The 23120-nt window shown below is 40.7% G+C and overlaps 1 protein-coding gene across 1 annotated transcript; it reads right to left on the reverse strand.

Annotated features, from left to right (window-relative positions):
- Positions 1-7455: 7455 nt before the first annotated feature.
- On the reverse strand, positions 7456-8952 carry LOC110927985. Its single transcript, XM_022171264.2, has 3 exons — positions 8389-8952; positions 7901-8011; positions 7456-7802 (listed from the first exon to the last, which is right to left on the reverse strand). Exons 1-3 carry the CDS (start codon positions 8866-8868, stop codon positions 7584-7586), a joined length of 810 nt encoding a protein of 269 aa, XP_022026956.1. The 5' UTR covers positions 8869-8952; the 3' UTR covers positions 7456-7583.
- Between the last annotated feature and the right edge of the window lie 14168 nt (positions 8953-23120).

The raw sequence follows: 23120 nt of genomic DNA on the forward strand, positions 1-23120 counted from the left end.
TAAGTTAGATTGATTTTCAAACTTTTCAATTTTGTCCGTTCCCGTCGATTTCACAAAGTTAACCCTTTTTCTTCTTCTTTTGGTTCGGCTTTTTGTCAGCTTGAGCCGGTGTTTCACCTTTGGGTTTGGTGTGATTTTGCTGTTTTGGCATTGTTGGCAATTTCTTGTTGCCAAATTGCTTTCGGATTTCAGCTTTTGGAATAGGAGGACACTGTGTAACTGTAACACGTGGTCCTGTCTTTCCCAAAAACTTACTTGTCGAATTTTCAAAGACTTTACAGATTAAGGATTGATTAACATTCTTAATGGGAAAATCTTTGTCTGAGTAAATTTTATCATCACCAACTAGAGTGTACAGCAAATTCACACTCTCCGGCTCTTCTGCAGATGAGGACTCAGTTGCAACAGTCTTAGCGGGTTGTACAGGGGGATCACATAGAATATGATTCTCAAGAGGTATGTCCTCATTCTTGGCTACCGCATCAGACTTTGCTGGGACAGTATCATCAGATTCATCATCAGAAGAATCAGCATCCTCAATCACAACTGGAGGATCTTGATTCTGTTCAGCACTTACAAATGTATCTGCTGACACATCTGAATCTGAGGATACTTCCTTTTGGTATCCGAGTCCTGCAGCAAACTCCTTAACATCTAGAGGCACAGATGGCTCAAAGAACACCATGTCCTCTTCATCAGGCATGGCATCATAATTATGTCTCACTGGTGGTGGACACTTCTTGTAGCCAATGCATGTGACATCCCTCTTTTCCTTCTGAACATCAATGATGTGATCCAACACATAGCTGGAGCTCAAATAACTGTCTAGCTTAAGCTGGATCGCATCGCTTTCTGTTTTCACACAAGCCATCTCTTTTTGCATAATCTCCAGGCGAGATATATACAAATTAATATCAGTTTGCTTTCTTGAAACCATTTTTGTCAGTTCAGTTTTATCTTTCTTTAAGGTCTCAATTACTGACTTAAATTCTTTTTCATGGTTTTCATAAAACATGTTGGCTTCTGTGCATTTTGAGAGATCCACAGTCAACTTCTGATTGTGGATGAATGTCACATCATATTTCTCTTGCAAAGCCTCATGCTTGCTTTGCAAGTCACACCACTCAGCACTCAAGGAACTATGTTTGTCTTGCAAGTCAAACAAACTAGCTTGTAAAGCATCATGTTTGGCTTGCAACTCAGACATGTTTCCTTCTAAGTCAGCACACCTAGCACGCAAACTATCACATTCATCACAGTTAACAGCAGTGGGTTCATCGACACATACCTGACTTGATGAACCGTCGACATTAGCCATAAAGGCTGAATGGAGAGAAGACGAAGTATAAGCAGCTTGATCCACCAAAATAGATCTTCTTTGAGTTTCTGCTGCAGCTTCCTCCAAAAGCTCATCAAAGTCAGCATCAACCGAAACATTAGACGTCTCACCCACAAGATCATCACCAGAATTGGATGATTCTTCATCAACACTCCTGCTGTACCCAGACGAATCTTCATCTTCAGACGATTCACCACCACTGGCAGACGATTCTCCACCACTGGTGTGAACTAACTCCTTCACAACCTGAGCAAAACATGCTGTTCCATCGGGAGCATCACCACCCAACTGGATTGACCAGTCACAACCTTCATCCACCTGAACTGCAAGGGCCCGGTTGGTTTGGTTGTTGACAGGCACCAATGTACGCTCATTGTTTCTGTTCTGCTGGTTGCCTTGTTTTCTGAAGGGGTTTTGGTTCCCGTGTTGAGCTGGCTTTGTGCACTCCCTTTTAAAGTGACCCCGTTCACCACAGTTGAAGCACTTAACAGCTTGTTTATCGAACCCATACTTGGTGTCTCTCTTACTTTCCAAGCTGGTTCTTCCAGTACTTTCCATCCAATCCTTTGCTCTTCTCACAGCACTCGCAAAGGCCCACTTGATATCCATCAAGTCCATCTCTTCTTTATCAATCTGCCGGTAGTCTTCTTGTGTCAGATTAATATTGCCAATCTGACCTTCTATCAACCCACAGTACGCGCTCACTACAGTGTTAAGTAGCTCCATGTGTTCCTTAGCTATTTCTACACTGACTTTAGAAAAGCTTGAAGTGTCGAGCTGTACAGTACTTGGCTTTGATTGTTGACCTGCAGATGATGTTCCTCCATAACATGCACGTTGTGTTTGAGCAGGAGGAGGAGGAGGAGGTGGCTGTATTGGATTTCCATACATATCTGTGGTAGGAGGTGGCTTTACAGGAACTTGCACTGGATTGCCATACATATCCGTGCTAGTGACAAACGCCGTTTGCAAAGGAGCATGTGGACCTGTTCTTGCAGACGAAGTATTGGAAGTTCCACAATACATTTCAGGATTTTGTGGCAATGGAACTCTCTTCGCCTTTAATGTTTCCTCCTGATCCTTGTTTTCCAGAAGCTGCACGAAGTCGTTGATATTTGTAGTTTTCAACACTCCGTTATACTTCAGGATTTCCAAGAAACTACTCCATTGGGGAGGCAAAGCATCAGCAAACTTTTTCACCACTTCTGCTTGAGTTGTCGTCACACCAAAATTATTCAGCTCAGTAAGCAAATGATAAAACCGACTTGTCATGTCTCCCAAAGACTCCTTATCTAAGCATGTGAAACAGTCGAATTCTTTCTTGAGCAGATCATGACGCAATTGACGTGTTGCTTCATTTCCTACTCCCCTGGTTTTCAAACCGTCCCACAGCTTCTTCGTAGTCTTGAAGCTGACAAATTGATGATAGATGTCTTTGCTTAACGCCTGAGTGAGAATGGCGTAGGCTTTCTTCTCCAGATCATATATTTTCTTCTGATCCTCTGGAAGATCGGCAAAACTAGCAGTTGTTGAAGCAGCGACCTCGATAGCTTGATCAAAGTCTATGGTGAAACGTATCCACAGCTCTGTATTTTGACCCAAAACATATGTACGGAATCTATCAGCCCAACCCGGATACTCGTTTAAATGCATCAGCTTCGGAGGTCGATTCAAACTTCCTGTTTCGCTTTCGCTCAGTAAGATACTTTGGATACTAGGAGTTTGATTCGAGACTAACGCCCACTGATTTCCCTGAGAAGATGTCGATACCGGAGACTCGGCCCATGAAGGCGATAGACTTGTAGACGTGTATTTTCCACTGTCTGGCGCCGGTGTGCCCCACCATGAAGGAGTGACACCAGAACTTGTATATTTACCGCTGTCGGGGGCCGGATTCCACCAATTCGGATTCATGATTGATAAGCAAAATAAATGCTAAGTAAGAATTCCGAAAGATCACACAGTCGAAGGATCCTGGTCGAAAGATCTGAAATCACAGAAACTAGTTAACAATAAACTGACCACAATCGAAAGATCAACTATTGTTCGAAGGATCAACAGTACTCGAAAGACTACTGTTGAATCTCGAACAATGATATCGAAAGATTCAAGAACTCGAAGGATTCCCTTTTGAAAGATCCTTATCTTTCGAGTTAAATCCCTATCTTTCGGACACTTATCTTTCGAATAGATTCCTTTATCGAAAGATATGTTTCAGACTTCGAAGGATGGATCGAAGGATAATAATCTTTCGAGCCTTCCTTGATCGAAAGGTAGTCGAAAGATGATCTTTCGATGTCGAAAGATATCTTTCGAGACCTTCTGACACAACTGACGCTGATATGACAGGTTGGTGAAAAGGTGATGGGTAGGTAAGTCAACTTTCGGCAGAAAGGATGTGCAGGCTGTACCTTTTCCACCAACTTTGAAAAATTTCCCAAAATGGATAACCTTATCTCCAAACCAGTCACCGGAATCCTTGACCGGAAATATGGCCGGAAAACACAAAGTCACTTAAAACAAGTTTTCAAGTTACCCAACCCACTTATGAACACTCCCGGTAAGTTTAAAACACGTTTTCCAGTTTAAAAGTGTAGAAAAACCAACAAAAACGGGTGTTAAACCAAGCGTTCAAACACACACCAAGAACTTGAATAACCCGGTTTTAAACAAGGTAAAGAGCCAAGCTCTGATACCACTTGTAGGTCCCTCTCGGAGGATCGAGAATAAACCTTGTTATGCAAACCCACTAGCGAGTGCGGAATCCAAGCTAGCAAGCAAACCGGGATGAAGCAAGTATAAACACAACACACAAGGGTTCACCGATTAACACAACTTGTATTAATGCAAATGAAGGTTTCGGTTACAAGCACAATGTTTACAAATCTAACTTGTAAACTCTCAAAGTGTGTGTGTGAGTTTCGGACAGAATGCTCTCAAAGCTCTCAATCTCTCGGGTGTGTGAATCTGTCTATGTGTATGTCTTATGAAACTCAACACATGCATGGGTATTTATACCCAGCCCATGATGTCTGGTCCGAAGGATCCGATAGATGGTCCGAAGGATCATCTATCGATGACAAGTCACTCGAAGGATTAGCAGGGACCTCGAAAGATCACCTTTCGAGGTCTATCATTCGAAGCCTATCTTTCGATGCCATCGAAGGATCTACAATATCCTTCGATGAGCTATCCTTCGACACAGAACATCCTTCAACATTTACCAACTGTTGTCCAAGTCAAACCGGAGGATGGTTGACTTGGTCAACTTACAAGACTGACAAGGACATCGTTTACATCGTGATCGAATACAGACAAAGTACAGACACAAGTGCACCAACAGTTGTGACATCCGAAATTTGTAAAATCCTTTCTTTTTATTAATATCCTATTCATATCAACTCTTACATATGGTCCAAAAACTTTTTAATAAATCGTAACACATTGAAGAATCTTTATTGATAGTTAACAGATAGATAATATATACATACGAATATACTCATTTATTGTGATGTTTCTAATCTTGTCACTTGTACTTCTTTTTGTAGTAGTGATGCATGTATTTAGAAATAACTTGTGACCCTTTAAATTGATAAGATAGTAGCAAAAATATTGGCGCATATGTTTTTATGACATAAAATGGTATTAATATATATAATGTGGTAATATAAGTTACCGTGATAATGTTCTACGTCCAAAAAAAGAACCTCACATAGGCCATGGAAAAAGATCAAATAATAAGTTTATTTTGGCTAGGAAAGATAGAAAGTAATAGGATTATGACATGTGACAAATTTTAAAATAAAGAGAAAGGGTATTTTAGTCAATCTCATCCTTTCTTCTTCCTCCTTCCCCCCAGTTACTTCAAAACTTACCATTTTCAAAACCCACCATCTCCAACCTTTTCTTCACTTACTATCTCAATAATCACTACATTATAGTGCGATTTTCGTCATCAATCAATGATTCAAACACCCGATCAACGTGTTCTTCAGTTTTTTTTTTAAGAAAACCCAGTTTAATTTCATTAAAAATCTCGTTTTTTCCCGTGATTTTGAAGATAATCACTCGATCCGTTCGATTCAATCGCTGATAAGTGTTTCTATCATTCAAATTTCGTTAATCGATGAAGAAATCGGTTTCGGTCCATGTAAGAAATTCCTTAATTTCATTTTCACGATCTGGGTTTTTGATTTAGTCATTGCGTTTTGTCTCTGGAAAACTGCATTCGTAGACAGTTTTATGCCATTGCATTTTAGAACTGCATTACTGGTTCAGACAATTCACAGACAACTATTGTCCTGGTTCAATGCGTTTTAGAGAGAACACTTTCTTTGGTGTTTTTATGCCATTGCGTTTTAAAACTAAGACATTTTTATACGTTTTCTGGTCATTGCGTTTTTGAAAAACATATTTTTGAAGTGTTTTTAGTCATTGCGTTTTAGGTAAAACACATTTTTAGGTGTTTTCAGTCCATTGCGTTTTACAGAGAACACTTTCTTTTGTTTTTTTAGGCCATTGCGTTTTAGAAATGAGACATTTTTAAGTGTTTTCTGGCCATTGCGTTTTATAAATAAGACATTTGTTTGTGTTTTTGGTGCATTGCGTTTTAGGTAAAACACATTTTTATGTGTTTTCAGTCCATTGCGTTTTAGGAAACAGACATTTTAAGTGTTTTTTGGCCATTGCGTTTTAGAAATAAGACATCTGTTTGTGTTTTTGGTGCATTGCGTTTTAGGTAAAACACATTTTTATGTGTTTTCAGTCCATTGCGTTTTAGAAACTACACTTTCTTTTGAGTTTTTAGGCTATTGCGTTTTAGAAATAACACATTTCTTTGTGTTTTCTGGCCATTGCGTTTTACAAATAAGACATTTATTTGTGTTTTTGGTGCATCGCGTTTTAGAAAAATGCCATTTTTTAGGTTTTTTTTTTCATTGCGTTTTACACAACTGGGTTTTTTTCATTGCGTTTTACGCAACTGGGTTTTCAAAAAAATTTTTCGAAAATATAGCAATAGTATACTCGTTTTAAAGATAAAAAACGTTCGTTTTTTTGTGCAATTTTATAAAAAAATAATGTCGTATGAAAGAGTTATAACGTTTAAAAAATGGGGGGGGGGGAATTGGAGGAGAGAGAAACTATTATCTTGGATTGACTAGAATAACCTAAACAAACCCACGCGCCTCTTTTTTCTTCCCTTCAATTTCCATCATTTAATCTTAGCCCTGATTAACTAAATAGATAGTCAAGATTACTTCCTAGCCTTCTTAACCAAATAAACTTCTTAGCCTCCAAAAAAAAAAAAAATCACAATGTTAATTGTAAATTTTAGAAATACAGGTATTTTAAAAAGTTCCGAAAATTTATATACCAAACCAATATAACAGGTGTTTATAGTATATAAAAAATAGATTAGCTTTCGTTAATATCAACCCTAAGATGTTTATATAAAACTCGAAATGTAATATTAACTAAAAGACACTCGAAATGTTATATTAACTAAAATCTAATATTGTAAAATTTGATTAAAACTATTAAAAAACATTCTTCCACTTCAAACAAATGTTTATCTTTGTAAAACCTAGTATTTCACAAGGTAGACCCAAATACATATATACATGAATGCTACACACATATACATATATATATATATATTGTAATGAGTGTGAGATCTCACTGCAGCAGCTGCTGCACAATCTGCAAATAGCAGCCACTGCTGCTCATCTCCAGATCTCTGTTTCTCTAGCACCCTCTTTTACATTGAACAAGCACTCTTAAAGCTTAAAGTCTCTTCCATTAACAGAAAGCTTCTTCATCCTCACTTCCTTCATCACACACATAAATTACATGTATTTTGTATGTATATATCCTAGCCTTTTCTAGGTTTGCAGCATAAAGCTTCATCTTGTCCACCCCATTTCCACCCTTTAATTTCCCATTAATCCTTTAAATTTATCCACATAAAAAAAAAAAAAAAAAAAAAAAAAACCTGCAACAATATATCATATAATATTGATGACATGAATCATGCCACAATGTCACATGCTTCTTGTATGAAGTACCTATAGACTAATCATCAAATTTCACTACTCATATGTAAAATAACAACAAGATCTTGTTAACATTAATATTAATATTATAAACTAATTAATTAAGCAAAAGCACTTGTGGACTGGCGGTTAAGTTTGATATACACACAAAAGGTGAAACACAACATCCTGCTTACTTACTAACAAACTAATCAATAAGAAAGTTTTAAAGACAAATCAAGTGAAGACACACTTCCTTCTTCTCCACCAGTTATAGCCGTCACACATGAACCCTCACCACCACGTAACCCGATCGTTCCTGCAACTGAAGCACCGCTACCACACCATGCCGCTGTCGATCCCATACTCAATAACTCTTTGTTCTCCTCAGCCCCGCCACATTTCCCCGGGAAAAAGTCATATTCCGTCACCTGTGTAATTTAAACAAATTATTAACATCTATTTATCTATAAAATCCATCGAAAAATATATTAATTTTTTTATAATTTTTTTAAATTAATTAATTTACCTGTCCTGAACCGCGACGAGTTTTCCCAGCATCCGTCATTTCCATACTCCCGCAGAAGTTACGAAACGGATTCACCGAGCAGTGGCTAGCTCCACCCGCGATCCGCTTTTTCTGGCGAGAAATTGTTAAAAGAAATGAAATATCAACTAGACAAAACTAACACATAAAATACGAAGCAGTAACAAACTATAACTGATTATTATTATTACTATTATTATTATTATTATTATTATTATTATTATTATTATTATTATTATTATTATTAACTGATTATTATTATTATTATTATTATTAGTATTATTATTATTATTAAAATACAAAATTGTTAAAAGAAATGAAAGATGAACTAGAAAAGCAAGCACAAAAAATCAACTGATTATTATTATTATTATCAAAATACAAAATTGTTAAAAGAAATGAAAGATGAACTAGAAAAGCAAGCACAAAAAATCAACTGATTATAATTATAATTATTATTAGTTTATTACCTTGTGACAAACACCACATCCATCAGAAGCACATTTCATGTAGCTAGAAACCGAATACAACTCATTCGGGTTATCGAATCGGTAACAAGCATTATTAATATTGGATCCGATGACAGACGGATCCATCGGATACATATTAATGCCTTGAACCACCATCTGTGCAGGAGTAGAAACATGAGCTGGATGACGGAACTGAACGGCGACGTTTTGGACAGGCGTTGGGACGAAGGGTAGTTCGGTCATTTTCTTCCACCTTTCTTGTAACCGAAGTCGTTCAAGTTGTTCGAGCTGTTCAACGTTGTTTGTTTGTAACCGAAGTTCTTCAAGCTTTGCAACGCCCAGTCCTCTTTGAGGTTGTTTGTTTTTCTTCTGAGTCAACTCGGTCGACCCCTTTGTTTTTCTTCTTCCTGATCCTCTACCGCCGTTGTTAACGCCGTTATGGCCCAGGCTCATGTCCGTTACTGTTGAAGAAGTTGTCATGTGGGAGATGATGAGTTTGTAGAGTGAGAAAGTGTTAGGGTTTTTAGAGAGAGAGAGAGAGAGAGATTGTTGTGTTTGTGCAGTAAAAAACATGAGCAACAATATATAGGAATTACAGTTTTGTTATTGCAAGGCTATATTTACTTTTTCCAGGAGGATCATGCTTTTGTCTTTACTTACACTTGTATGGAAATAGTAAAAAATAAGCGTTTACTATATGCATCAGTCTTGTACGTTAAACTTATACAACCATATGTTATAGGAGTGATACATTAATGCTCTAAAACTAAAAATATGCATGTTGATGCAACAATTTCATATCATTGGTACATTTACTTACCATTTAGATATACGATTTTAAACTTGGTTTAAGAATTTAGACAAACTTGCGTACAAAGTTTGTTAATGAACATACGCGACACTTTTTTTGCCATGAACTGTCTTTCGTTTGAAAGTTATCTTTTTAAGTTCTTTTAAATAATTAGTGTTATTTTTATTATATGTTATGCTCATGTATGCATATTATATATACATGAATGTTCATATTACATAATTCTTATCAGTATGCTGTAAAAAAAGTATATTTATAACTGTTAAAAAAGAGAGTTTAGTTAAGTATGCGCTATCCTTTCATTTATCTTATAGCAACTTTTATTATGGGTCCGTTATGTACCCCCTTTGTAATGTGTCGAATGAATTGCGCTCCATCTTTGCACTTCTTGTTATGTTGCTTCAACTAAGATTAACCAAAACAAGGTGATCGGACATGTTCCGGAATTGGACGTACCTTCAAAGTCATTTGTGATCAACTTTGTGTCATTGGTCATCTTGTTGACCCTATGGACCAATTACATTGGTTTCTGTGTGGTCTGAGACTCTCATTTGAAAGTTTTTTTTCCAACGGGGTTTACTTCTCTTGTTCACTCCCTTCCTTTTTGGATCTATTAACTCGTGTGGAGAGCCACATAATTTTTTATCAAAGCACTTCATGGAAACCAAAATACTTCTATTACATTTACCGCCCAACGTACACCACGACCACCCACCCGACCTGACCCTCCTCTAACTGTAGCCCAAATACCCACAGTTTATTCCGTAGTCGTGGACCCCACCCACATAACCTGTGACTCTCTCGTGGCTCCCAAGGTGGCATGACTGCTTTCAGTCGTAACTGTCGGACTCCCAACAGTCAACCATGTTGAACCCCCGGGCACTATGCCACCCAATATCCCATACTAGCCTCCTTTGCTAGTTCTGTAACCCCTTTAGATGACCAATTAGCCAATATGTCAACTTGCCTATCCCAGATTGGTGTACTGACTCGGATGACTCAAACATATGACTCCATCCCTAATAACGTGTCTAACTCATCACCCACTTTAGGTAATGCAATTTTTTTTTTGGCAATGGTGAATCTCTACCAATAACTTTAATTGGTAATACTATACTTTTGAACTCTCTTGATTTAACGATTGTTTTAGTTGTGCATCATCTCACTAAAAACCTCCTATCGGTAACTAAACTAACTAACATTATGTTGATGTTGTGCTCTTACATTCCTACTTTTATATTATGGGTTGCCAAACCAAGCTAATCCTAGCTCGGGGTTGCCGTTTTCACAGCCTTTATGTTCTTCATAATAAGCATGAAGCTTTATCCGCATCGTCCTCTTGCCCCTAAGCCTCTTTTGAAGTGTTGTATTCCCACCTAAGACATGTCTCTTTTGATGTTATTTCTATGTTCAAGTTTGAGGACAATTATCTTTTACCTCTATTTTACCTAAGTTGGACCTATGTTCCTCATGTGAACTAGCCAATTGTAAATGCCTAACCTTTAATAATAACAATAAACATGGCAACACACCTTTAGAACTAATACATTATGATTTATGGGGGCCGTCACCCGTGAAATCAATTGGCAATTTTGCTTAAAATGCGGCATTTGTTGACGATTTTTCTCACCTCACTTGGCTTTTCCCATTACTCGTCAAGCATGATTTATTATTGCTTTATATGTGTTTGTCCCTTTTGTTCAAACACAATCTTCAAGAAATGAAAAAGTTTTTTCAAAGTGATGGGGAACCGAGTTTACAAATAATAAGGTAGAACTGAGTTTTCAAGAAAATTGACACGTTACACAGTATGTCGTGCCCACATACTCAACAACGAAAAGGTAGAAACGAACGTAACATCGACACATTATCGAAACCGGGTTAGATATGCTATTTAATTCCAAATTACCTACTACATATTGGGTTGATGTTTTTTCATCAGCGGTTTACATTATTAACCGATTACCCACTATCATTTTAAATGGCAAATCTCCCTATGAAATGTTATATAATCACACACCCAATTATGCCTTTTTACGCACCTTTGGTTGTTGAGTATTCATGTTCTTACGGGATTATGCCCAAAGTAAACTTGCCCCATGAAGCCTACCATGTATCTTCCTTGGATATAGCCCCAAGTTTAAAGGTTGCCGGTGTTTGGACTTGTGCACAACTCGTATTTATGTAACTCATCATGCCATGTTTGATAAAATTTGTTTTCTCTTTGATAAATCCACAGCTACAAAAACCATTAGTGACCTTGAGTTATCCACCTTCCTTGATACCTCATTTGACAACTTTAACCTTCAACCAAATCCACTACCACCTCAGAAGCCATCGCCTATCCATGCAACCTTCCCATGTGTTAGGTCATTTGAGACTGTTGGTACTTCTTATAGATGGTTCTGGATTAGTTTGGTTAAGTTTATTAAGCTTTAGAAAGTCTAGGGGCTAAAATTATAATGTTTTGATAGTAGCAAATCTGACTTGGTGTAATTAAGATGCCATCATAATTATAATTATGTTGGCAAGTCCGATCCTATATAAACTCATGTAATGGTGCCCTAGCCGATGTTTTGGCTGGTTTCTTTGGTGAAAACTCTAGTGTTGTGATCTTCTTGTTATTTCTTGTGCTTAATCCGATTTCCAGGAGCTTGTTAACGTTTATATCAGTTGGGAATTCATACAACACTTGTTAATCATCAAACCAAGATCTTCATCTTCATCTTTTGATTTTTCTTGACTTTTACATATTCAAACACCTAATCAATAGGTGTTTTGGACTAAAACAATCAATCATTGTGATCCGGATTGATATTGGGATCTACAATTTGGTATCAGAGCCTTAGTGCTCTTGGTTGTTGTGTTTTTGTTAAGATTCTTCAAGTTTTGAAGGTTTTTCAAAAGTTTCAAGTTTTTCAAATTTTTGGGCTTAAAATGGATTGATTTGGTGTGTTTAATTGATAGGTTTTTGTTAATTAGTGATTAGGGAGTCATTTTGTACTTTTTGATTGAAAGAAACATGGTTTTCAAGTCGATTTTGGGTGATTAGAGGGTTTTAGCTCGTGTTAAACCCTCTGGTCAGCGTAGATAAACTTGAACGCAGCGGAATTATTTTGAACGCAGCGGAATTATTTTGAACGCAACGGATTTAGTTTGAACGCAACGGATTTAGTTTGAATGCAGCGGATTTAGTTTGAATGCAGCGGATTTAATTTGAATACAACAAATTTAGTTTGAATACAGCAAATTTAGTTTGAATACAGCAAATTTAGTTTGAATATAGCAAATTTAACTTGAATATCACATAATTAACATTTTCGCCGATCAAACACAAGCGAAATTGTTAATTACCGGCGAAATAGCGTCATTGACCCTGTAGCGAATTTATCGAAGGCGACTTCGAGGACAGTGATAAAGAACCACAGCGTTTTTATCACGGTGATTGGCGAAATTAGCCAAACTAACGTGTTTGTTGTATGTTCCAGCGGAATTAGCTATTTTTGCTTGTGTAGAATTCTCACCCTGTCCAGCGAAATTATCTCATCAGCGAAGATATCGGTGTAGTCTTATGTGTCCTTGTGTTTCCAGATAGTTCTTCGGCGAAATTAATCACGTTTTCGGCGAAATTGCTCTTCATCCAGCAAGTCAGCGAAATTAGGGTCTGTTCAGCAAAATTTTGTCAAAAACCAATCAAAATGTCTTTGAATCAATTGAACCCAATCGCTCAAGCTGAACTTGAGATAGGAACTTCTACAAGACCACCAAAACTGAAAGGATCGGCTGATTTTGGTACTTGGAAGAATCGCATCAAATCGTTCTTTGAATACACTGACTACAACCAATGGATTTACGTCACCGTTGGACCCCATGTACCAACGATGGTTCGAGGAGACGTGATAGTTGCTAACACCGACCCCACCACCTACACTGATGAAGACAAAGCCCTAATCCAACGCGACCGTCGTGCACATGTTGCCTTAACCATGGCTTTGTCAACTGATGACTGTAACATGTTTGAAGAATACAGAACTGCAAATGAACTCTGGCTCGCTTTGATTGAATATTACGAGGGAAACGAAGAGCTGATTGAGAGCAAAAGAATCATGGTGCAGAAGCAATACGACATGTTTTGTGGAATTCTTGGAGAAAGCCTTTCCGATCATATCAGTCGCTTTCGGAATATGATGACCAAGATGAAGAAGGCAGGAAATCCTACCACTAATCGTGCTGCCATAAAGTAACTTTTGGACTCGCTTCCAAAGGAATGGAGCCTACAGTGCATGATGATCAAAAGGGATTTCCTTAACAGCATAAATCCTGTCACACTATCCGATTTGATTAACACTTTGAAAGCGTTTAAAATGGATGTCAACAAACGTGAAATGAACACAGCTGGTTATACTCCAAAGTCTGCTCAGTCTACTACAGGATTGAAGAATGTGGAACTTCTTGCATCTGAAGGTGTCAGTCAACAAGCTTCAGACACAACTTACTTCAACGCTTCCGCAAGCGCATCAAAGGCTCCACGGTCCAGTGAAAAGACAACTGTGCTTGATGACACTCAAGCTGAAGAGAATGCTGAAGCCAAGGAACAAGTCAACAAAGCTCTCAAGGCAAAGATCTCAAGCGGGTCGTCATCAAAACAGTTTGAGAAACAGGCTGCAGGAATCCCAAAGGGGGACAACATTGCTGACAAGGGTCTGAAAAGCATTCTCATCTCCCCAGAGCCTGAGAAAGAAAAGAATTATGAAGAAAGTGAAAAAACCCAAGGAGCATGTTCCTAAGGAGTCATCTGATGAAAAGAAAGAAAAGGGAAAAGTCTCAGCAGCAGCAATGAAAACTGAATCCTACAAAGAAAAAGCTGACAAAGACTTGGTAAATAGCATTCCACATAACTTTAAAGTAAAGTTATGCACACCAGCATGCGTTGATGTCGTGGCACATTACAAATCTCTTAATCTAGAATTTGAGAGGCAAAAAGACAAAGTTTTAAAATTTAATAAAGAACTTAAACAGAACGAGGCCGCATATCAGAGAAAGTTGAATTCAACTTTATCTGAAATGCAAACTCTAAAATAAGTTGTTTTTAGAAAAGATTTTATCATCAACGATCTCACAGATCTACTTGAAAAAGCTTTGAACAAAAATAATAAATTACAAATTATCATAGACAAATGGAATGTCAGTCAAAAGGCCTTTACTGACATCAAAAACTGCCAACGACCAACGTTTGTAAAAGATGGGATCGGGTATAAGGATAGGCAGGGAAATGAAAGAAAACTTTTCTTTCCACCACATAGTAAAAACTATGTGCCTATGCCAACTCCTCATCCCGACAATGATTTCATTGATGAAAAGGCCTCTGTAGAAATAAACGATTCTTTTAAGAATGAAACAACCGCTAATATTCCTAAAAGTAATGCAGATTCATTTGTGTGTAAGGAAGATGTGTGCGATAAGGATGAAGACTGCGGTGGTTCAAAAATAGGAATAGGCTATTCAGGCGACAGTTATTCCACTGTTAACTGGTTCGCCTGGAACTGTGATAAGAGAAACAATATTCGGGATGACTGTAAGGGCCATGTGCCTACATTTAAGACCCGTGATCGTGAACATGTTATGTTTGAATGTCATGATTTAAATTCTGCATTTTGTGATGATAAAAATGTGTGTGAATCTCCTATATTTGTGCCAGAATTGAAAAAGAATAGTTTTGGAAAATTCTTCACCGAGGAAATTCCAGAATTTATTCCATCTCGAACAGGTATGACAGATTCAGAAAAGGAAGTCACTGAAGAAAGCAGCAAAGAAGATTCAAGCTTTTCTGCCTTAGAAAATGAAGAAGAAACTTCAAGTTCTGATGAAGATCAAGAATCAGAAAATTCAGGTGAAGATCAAACAACAAAAGATCAAAGTTCCGAAGATTCAAGTGACAAAATTACAGACAAATCAAGTGAAGATCAAACCTCTGAAATTTCCTCAGATCCCGACAATGATGAAGACTGCTGAGAAGATGCAAGCCGTATTGACAAGAAACTGAAGAAAGCTGAGAGTTCAAGCTACACCGCATCAAAATACTCCTCAAACAGCTCAAGACACTCATCACATACATCATCTTCTAACCCCAAAAAGCCCAGACGCAAACGATGTTTTCGCTGTGGTCATTTAGGACATACAGCGAAACATTGTAAAAACAAGAATTTTTCTGAACCAGAATATAATTTTGTTAAAAATTTCACAGAGCAGTTTGATTACTTTAAGAAATCTATTAAAAATCTGGTTAATTCCACGACCTGTTTTTGGAAACAAAAAGAAGATATCGTGGGACAAAACCATGATAGATCCAAAGTGAAACAAATCTGGGTTCCCAAATCAAACTGGTCAGTGTACGTATATGTATTTCAGAATAAAATCCAGAAATGGCTTCGGATGCTGAAGGGGTATGGTCCCAAAAAGCCGCGTAGACCTTCTGCAGGTCATGCGAGCGACCGTACTCCTTAATCAGCAAAATGTTCAATCCCAAACTTGCGCGAGATACTTCACCAAGGATTGACCTCGCGCGAGGTCTAAACAAGAAACATCATTGATTTCAACACTAAGCATTCTGGATGAGTCTCTAACACCTATAATCATGCGCGGGCTAATAACATGCTCAGCAGAGGCCGCACAGGATCTATAGCGCATGACCACTCCAGAAGGTACAAAGGTACAAGTGGCGGACGAAAACAGCCAATCCGCATTCTCCATTCACAGGGCAGAGACACCTGCCCCATGATCTCCACTTACCTGCTGATGGCAGAGGGACAAAGTGACACGTGGGTCCATTCACGGTGCGCCAGCACCGGAAAACTTCTAGAAGTCACTAACAGTCGACACCAATGAGACAAGGAGCATATCCTCTATGTTGTCGCCATCTGGCCCAAGGCCCATCAGCCCACTTCCTCTTACACCTCTCCGGCTATAAATAGGGACCTTGGTTCACAGGTTATTCATTCTATTCCCTCTACTCTCACTCTTAATACTTAATTATCTCCTCAAAGCAGTCGTTTATTCTCACGCCGGAGTCTGGTTAAGAGGGAACCCCCATATTCCCCTCTTAACGAGCTAACGGTGTTCTGTTTTGCAGGATTAGCCGATCACTAAGGAGCTCAAAAACCCAAAGAAGATTAACCCTTATGGTAGAAACACAAACCAAACTGATTAACCCTAAAATTAGTTACATGTTTCTTCATTGGCGCCCACCGGTTTTTTTTTTTTTTGCAAATCACTCTCATCTTCTTTTTCTGAGTTGTCTTAACTTGTTTTTCCTTCGATCATGGCTGGTTAAGGAATCGTTCCTGATTTTGGTTTTGGAACAAACTCTAATGCAGTGTTGGGGGAGGACAATCAAAACGTCCAAATCCAACATGTAGAAGAAATCGGTGAAATCGAAGTAACCAACACCGGGGGACCCTACGCGAGCATCACTTGCATCACCCAGACGGTAACCCCGGGAAACAATGGTGCTGGACCATCAAATCCAGCTCCACCTCAGAACATTTTGGCGCTATTAGGGCTACCTGAAGGCGAAACTCCAGCCTCTTGGTACGCCAAGCAAATTGCAACCATCAATGCCGCGTATCAATCTTTGAGCGCACAACAAGCAGTCTTACAAGCAGAGCCATCTTTGGTTACACCCACTGGTCCGGGTCAGGGGGCGTGCCAGATACCCCCCCACAGCAAATCCTACAGGGAAGAATGACCAGGCCTCCTCCCCTACGACGACCAAGCGTGCATGACACACGCGATACACGGGGAGAGACAGAAAGCTATTATGACTACCCGCCAAACGTCCAAAGAGGACCAGTTCACACCAGACTTGGAGCGCGCAACCTGAACAATGAATGGGACGACACAGACCCAAACGACCCAACATGGCAAGATGACAAAAGTTCCTCTGTTTTCAATCGCTTGCAGAGGAATCATGAGTATTACAAGCCAAGACAGCACATCGCATACAGCGAAGAAGCAGAACGAGACTTCAGCCTCGCCTACAGGCCGGCTGAAGTTGCAAAACACTCAAAGTTCATTCCAAAGATTGCTCTAGCACCATTGACAAAAGAAAAGTTGCCTCCAATAGTCGGGAAATTCAACGGCCTAACTGATCTAGATGACCATGTTAGAGTATTCACAAGTGTCGGCGTTATGGGAGGTTGGAATATGCTAATGTGGTGTCACTTGTTTATCCAGACGTTTACGGGGGCTGCTCGCGCTTGGTTCGACAGCCTTCCACCTGGAAAAATCAGCTTATGGGTTGATTTCAGAACACAGTTTGTTAACCATTTCAGCCAACAAAGACGTTACCAATGCGACACAGCCGAGGTAACAGACATCTGGCGAAGAGAGAACGAGGGATTGGAAGACTTCATCACTCGCTTTAACGAAGAATGTTTGGAGATTGGCGGTGTAAGCGAGCAACTCATGCGCGCTCATTTTAAGAAGGCCATTCGCTGTGATAGTCTCATCAGAACTATCACCGGAAAGGATGGAATGCCCAAAGAATGGGATAAGCTCATGGAGGTTGCGAAAATAGTTGCGCAAACTGAAGAGTCGTTGGCCGGTAATAAGAACTCTTATACTGAGGATCACTTCTCCAAAGGAAGCTCGCGAGACAACAACAAGCGCAACAAAAACAAAAGTCAAGATTGGAAATCCGGGAAAGCAAGAGGTTATGACGATAGACCGCGCTACAGAGAAGACGCGCGAGAGACAATTGACAGAATTGGGTATCGAAAAGCAGTCAGGGATGATAACCGAGAAAAGCACTGGACTCCGCTCATAAAAACACCAAAAGAGGTGCTAATGACGGAGAACCATGACTTCAAGGCTCCAAGGCCAATGACAAACAAGAAAGGGCAAGACCCGAACCTGTACTGCGATTTCCACAAGGATACAGGCCATCTCACAGATGACTGTATCAGCTTACATCAAGAGATCGAGAAAGCGCTAAAGAGCGGAAAGTTAGGCCACCTGGTGAAAAACGTGCGCAAAGAAACGCGCCAGATCCAGCGCCATGACGATGGGAATCACAAGAAAGTCCGGGGCTTGGAGACACATATGGTCAACGGACTGAGATACAGCGCAAGAGAAAAAGGCAAGCGCCCGTATGAGCCATCTTGGCAAGAACAGCAAGTCATTTTCCCGGTAGTACGCGGAGGCCCTCGCACAACACGCCCCGTTGTTATTACCGGTATTGTTGGTCATTATGAAACAGAGTACATCTTTATTGACCCAGGAAGTACCGCATACATCATCTATGAACAATGCTTTAACCAGTTCGACGATGAAGATAAAGCGAGACTCGAGCCAGTCGACTACCCTCTGTCTGGCTTTTGTAACGAAATGGTCTTCCCACTAGGCCAAATCAGCTTTCCCGTCACATTCTCTGACGGAAAGCATTCAAGAACAACAAATGTGAATTTCATGGTAATGCCTGTCAAATCAAGGCATGATGTGTTGATTGGGAGAGAAACCCAAGGCGAATTAAACATGGTGACTTCCACACCCCACTCAGCCGTCGGGTTTCCAACTGAGACGGGGGTGGCAATTATCTATGAAAAGAAGGAAGTAATGTCGGTAGAAGAGATGTGCCCAACCAAAGTAGCAAAGGTTTCAACAACTGAACCAGAAAAGTGGGTTTTAAACCGAAAGTACCCAGAGCAAACGGTGACGATAGACCACGCAATCTCACCAAACATCAGAACGCACCTCAAACAACTCCTGTTCAGGAACATGGACATTTTCGCCTGGACTCTGGCAGGCATGACCGGTGTCCCGCGCGATGTCACTGAACATTGTCTGAACACTTATCCCTCCGTCGAACCAAAAGTGCAAAGAAGACGCAGCTTAGGGGCGGATAAGACTAAAGCGATGAATGAGCAAGTGTGTGAACTACTAAAAGCAGGAATCTTGAGAGAGGTGCGCTATCAGAGTTGGGTGGCAAACCCCGTAATGGTGGAGAAGTCAAACGGAGGATGGAGAATGTGCGTCGATTATACCGACCTCAACAAGGCATGCCCCAAAGATTGCTACTCCTTGTCTGAGATCCACAAAAAGATAGACTCTCTCGCACCATACAGATGGAAATGCTTCTTGGATTGTTACAAGGGGTATCATCAGGTTTAAATGAAGCATGAGGACGAAGACAAGACAACTTTTCGCACCGATCTCGGGATTTTCTGCTATACAAAGATGCCATTCGGCCTCAAGAATGCCGGTGCAACATATCAGCGCCTGATGGATAAAATCTTCGCTGAAGATATCGGAAAACGCATCGAGGTTTACATCGATGATCTGGTAATCAAGAGTCCCGAGGAGGACCAAAGGTTAAAAGACATTAAGAAAACGTTCAACTCATTGAGAAGTGTGAACATGAAGTTGAATCCTGCCAAATGTTCTTTTGGTATGGAAGAAGGGTAATTCTTGGGCTTCATAGTCACAAATGGCGGCTTTAAGGTTAATCCAGAAAAAGTTCAAGCCATAGAGCGGATGCCGTCACCTCGAACAATCAAAGAAATGCAGCGATTGGCCGGCCGTTTAGCCGCACTCAACCGTTTTCTATCAAACCACGCTGCAAAGTCATATCCTTTTATCAGCACCTTGCGCAACTGCGTAAAGAAACAAGAGTTCAAATGGACGCTCGAAGCAGAAACCGCATTTCAGCAGATGAAAGAATGTTTGATAAAGCTCCCTACTCTGACCGCGCCGTTCGAAAAAGAACCACTTATACTGTACTTATCTTCTTCGGATAAGGCAGTAGGGTCGGTATTACTTGTGGAGAGAAACGGAGTACATACTCCAATTTATTACGTCAGTAGGGTGCTTACCGATCCAGAAACGAGATATTCAACAATGGAAAAATTGGTGCTTGTGCTGCTACACGCCTCTAGAAGACTGCGCAGATACTTTACAGGGCATGTGATAACAGTACTCACCAACTTTCACATCGGCACTATTTACAAAAGCCAGAAACATCAGGGCGGTTAGCGAAGTGGGCGATCGAGCTGGGGGGCCACAACATCTTGTACAGGCTGCGCCCAGCCATCAAGGGTCAGGTCCTTGTGGAATTTATCATAGAAGTCCCAGTGGAAAAAATCAAGGATTGCGAGATTGTTGAGACTCCCGTGAAGGACACGTCTAATGAGTTATGGTTGCTGTACACTGATGGGGCCTCAAATGAGGATGGCGCAGGAGCTGGGTTGTTCCTTGTGAGCCCTGAGAAGCATGAATTTACATACGCCATCAAGTTGGATTTCAAGAACACCAACAATGAGGCGGAATACGAGGCATTCTTGGCAGGCTTGCGCCTCGCCATAAAAATGGGAGCTAAAAATCTGCAAGCGCACGTTGATTCACTCTTGATCGCCAGCCAAATTAACGGTCTATACGATGCAAAGGGTGAAGTTACGGCCCTGTATTTAGATCAAGCAAAAGAGTTGCTTCAACAGTTCAAATCTTACAAGGTAGTTCACATCAACCGCTTCGAGAACAAACCAGCAGACACTTTAAGCAAGCTCACTTCAACTTCCTTTCAACATCTCGCCAAAGATGTAAGGATTGAAGTACTCAAAAATCCGTCAGTTCTGTTGCGCCAGGTAAATGTGATCGAAGTAGGGCAGCCATCTTGGATGACTCCTATAATCCAGTATTTGCAAGAAGGAATACTCCCTGAAAACAAAGCAGAGGCAAGAAAGATTCAGAACAAGGCCTTGCACTACGAGATGAATGCCAATATCTTGTACCAGAAATCCTTCTTAGGACCACTGTTGCGCTACGTGGACCCTCAAGATGCGAACTACTTGATCAGGGAGATTCACGAAGGAATCTGCGGCATCCATGCAGGCCCGTGCATGGTTGTTGCGAAGATTATGAATGCTGGATATTACTGGCCAGGGATGCATGTCGATGCTCTAAAGGAATTGCGCAAATGCGACTCATGTCAAAGACACTCTCTAAAAACCCTGCGCCCAAAGAACGATCTCATCCCTGTATCCACTGCCTGGCCTTCCAGCAGTGGGGAATTGATATGGTGGGACCTTTCCCTGACGCTCCGGGAGCTGTGAAATTCATAATCGTTGCTGTCGATTATTTCACCAAGTGGGTGGAGGCCAAAGCACTCGCATCAACAACTGCAATGATGGTGCGCAAATTCATCTGGGAACACATCATTTGCAGGTTCGGCCTCCCACTCAAAATTGTAACAGACAATGGCACCAACTTTGCTTCCGAAGATCTCCAGAAATGGATGAAGGAAATGAAGATTGAGCACACTTTCTCCTCCGTTGCGCACCCTGAAGGTAATGGTCAGGTAGAAAGTGTCAACAAGAGTATCTTTGAGGGGATAAAAGCCCGACTGGGCACGAAGAGAAGAGGTTGGGTAGATGAGCTCCCAAGTATCCTGTGGGCTCATCGAACCATGCCAAAAACAAGCACCGGCGAAACCCCTTTCCGCCTAGTCTATGGCTCGGAGGCGGTTATCTCAGCTGAAATCGGCCTGCCCTCGCCGTGCTTGAGAGCAGTCAACACTATCGATAACGAGGCAGAGCGTCGTCTTGACTTGGATTTGCTGGAGGAAAGGCGCGAAATTGCGCGAATTAAAGAAGCCAAGTACAAGACACAACTGGAAAGGTACTACAATGCGAGAGTGCGCATTTGTACCTTCACTCCAGGAGAATATGTCTTCCAAGACAATGAAGCTTCAAACGCTGAACGCCCAGGAAAGCTAGCACCCAAATGGGAAGGCCCATACTTAATACACGAGGTGCTAGGGAAAGGGGCTTACAAGTTGCGCACTCTAGATGGATACATCATCCCGCGCACATGGAACGCGCAACAACTGCGCAAGTGCTATATGTAACTACTCTCGGCCTTGCGCCTTTACTTTCTCATGTTGGCCACGCGCCTTTTTGATTTCCTATGTTGGCTAAACGCCCTACTTGTTTGCGATGTATGTTGGCCTAAGCGCCTGTTTCTTAAATGAATGAAAACATATGCCTTTTACGTTACAAATGCATGTTAAACTTTTGATTAGCACGAAAACACTTCAGTAAATTACGAGCTCTTGAGTTGCACCTCCAAGGTCCTCCGCGAACACAGCGCGAGACCGGGCAGTTACAGTCGCACAAGAGCCACACTTACATTTATTCGCGCTAACTTAACCAAAGTTTCTAGCAATAGTGCAATAATTGTAACTGGACAAAGGAAAAGAAAACATAAGGATTATATAAAACAAGCACAACCGTGCAACGATTACATGGGAAATTAACATAACCTCATCAGTCCAAAACAAAATAAGCGCAACCGCGCAAACAGCTACATTTAACATCCAAAAATAAAATTGCAAGGCACAAAGCCTACCAACCCTATCTACTCATGGCCATCACCATCGCCTTCACCATCATCACCATCATGTTGGCCATCGCCATCACCGTCATTGCCCGCCGCCTCCTCCTCATCAGATAATTCAATTGTTTCTGGTGGGTCGAGAATGGCCTTTAGATGCTGGCACCAGTCGTCATGCTCTAAAGCCTTTTCCACCAAGTCCATAACAGGCAATGATAGATGATCGTAAGAATTTCAGCGCGAGCCAACTCGGCATCAGCTTCACTGGTCACTGAGCAATGGCTAGTGTCAAACTCTTGCCCAAACACCTCTTCAACATGCTGCACACACTCCAGATAACCTCCACGGTGACCAACCGCGCCAGAGGCATCTATTAGAGCAGCAACAGCTCCATCCAGCTCCCCAGCATTTAGGATAGAATTGGCCATCTACACCATCGCCTTCACCATCATCACCATCATGTTGGCCATCGCCATCACCGTCATTGCCCGCCGCCTCCTCCTCATCAGATAATTCAACAGTTTCTGGTGGGTCGAGA

This window comes from Helianthus annuus, chromosome 3 (genome assembly GCF_002127325.2).
Source record: "Helianthus annuus cultivar XRQ/B chromosome 3, HanXRQr2.0-SUNRISE, whole genome shotgun sequence".
In the NCBI taxonomy this organism is placed as follows: Eukaryota; Viridiplantae; Streptophyta; class Magnoliopsida; order Asterales; family Asteraceae; genus Helianthus; species Helianthus annuus.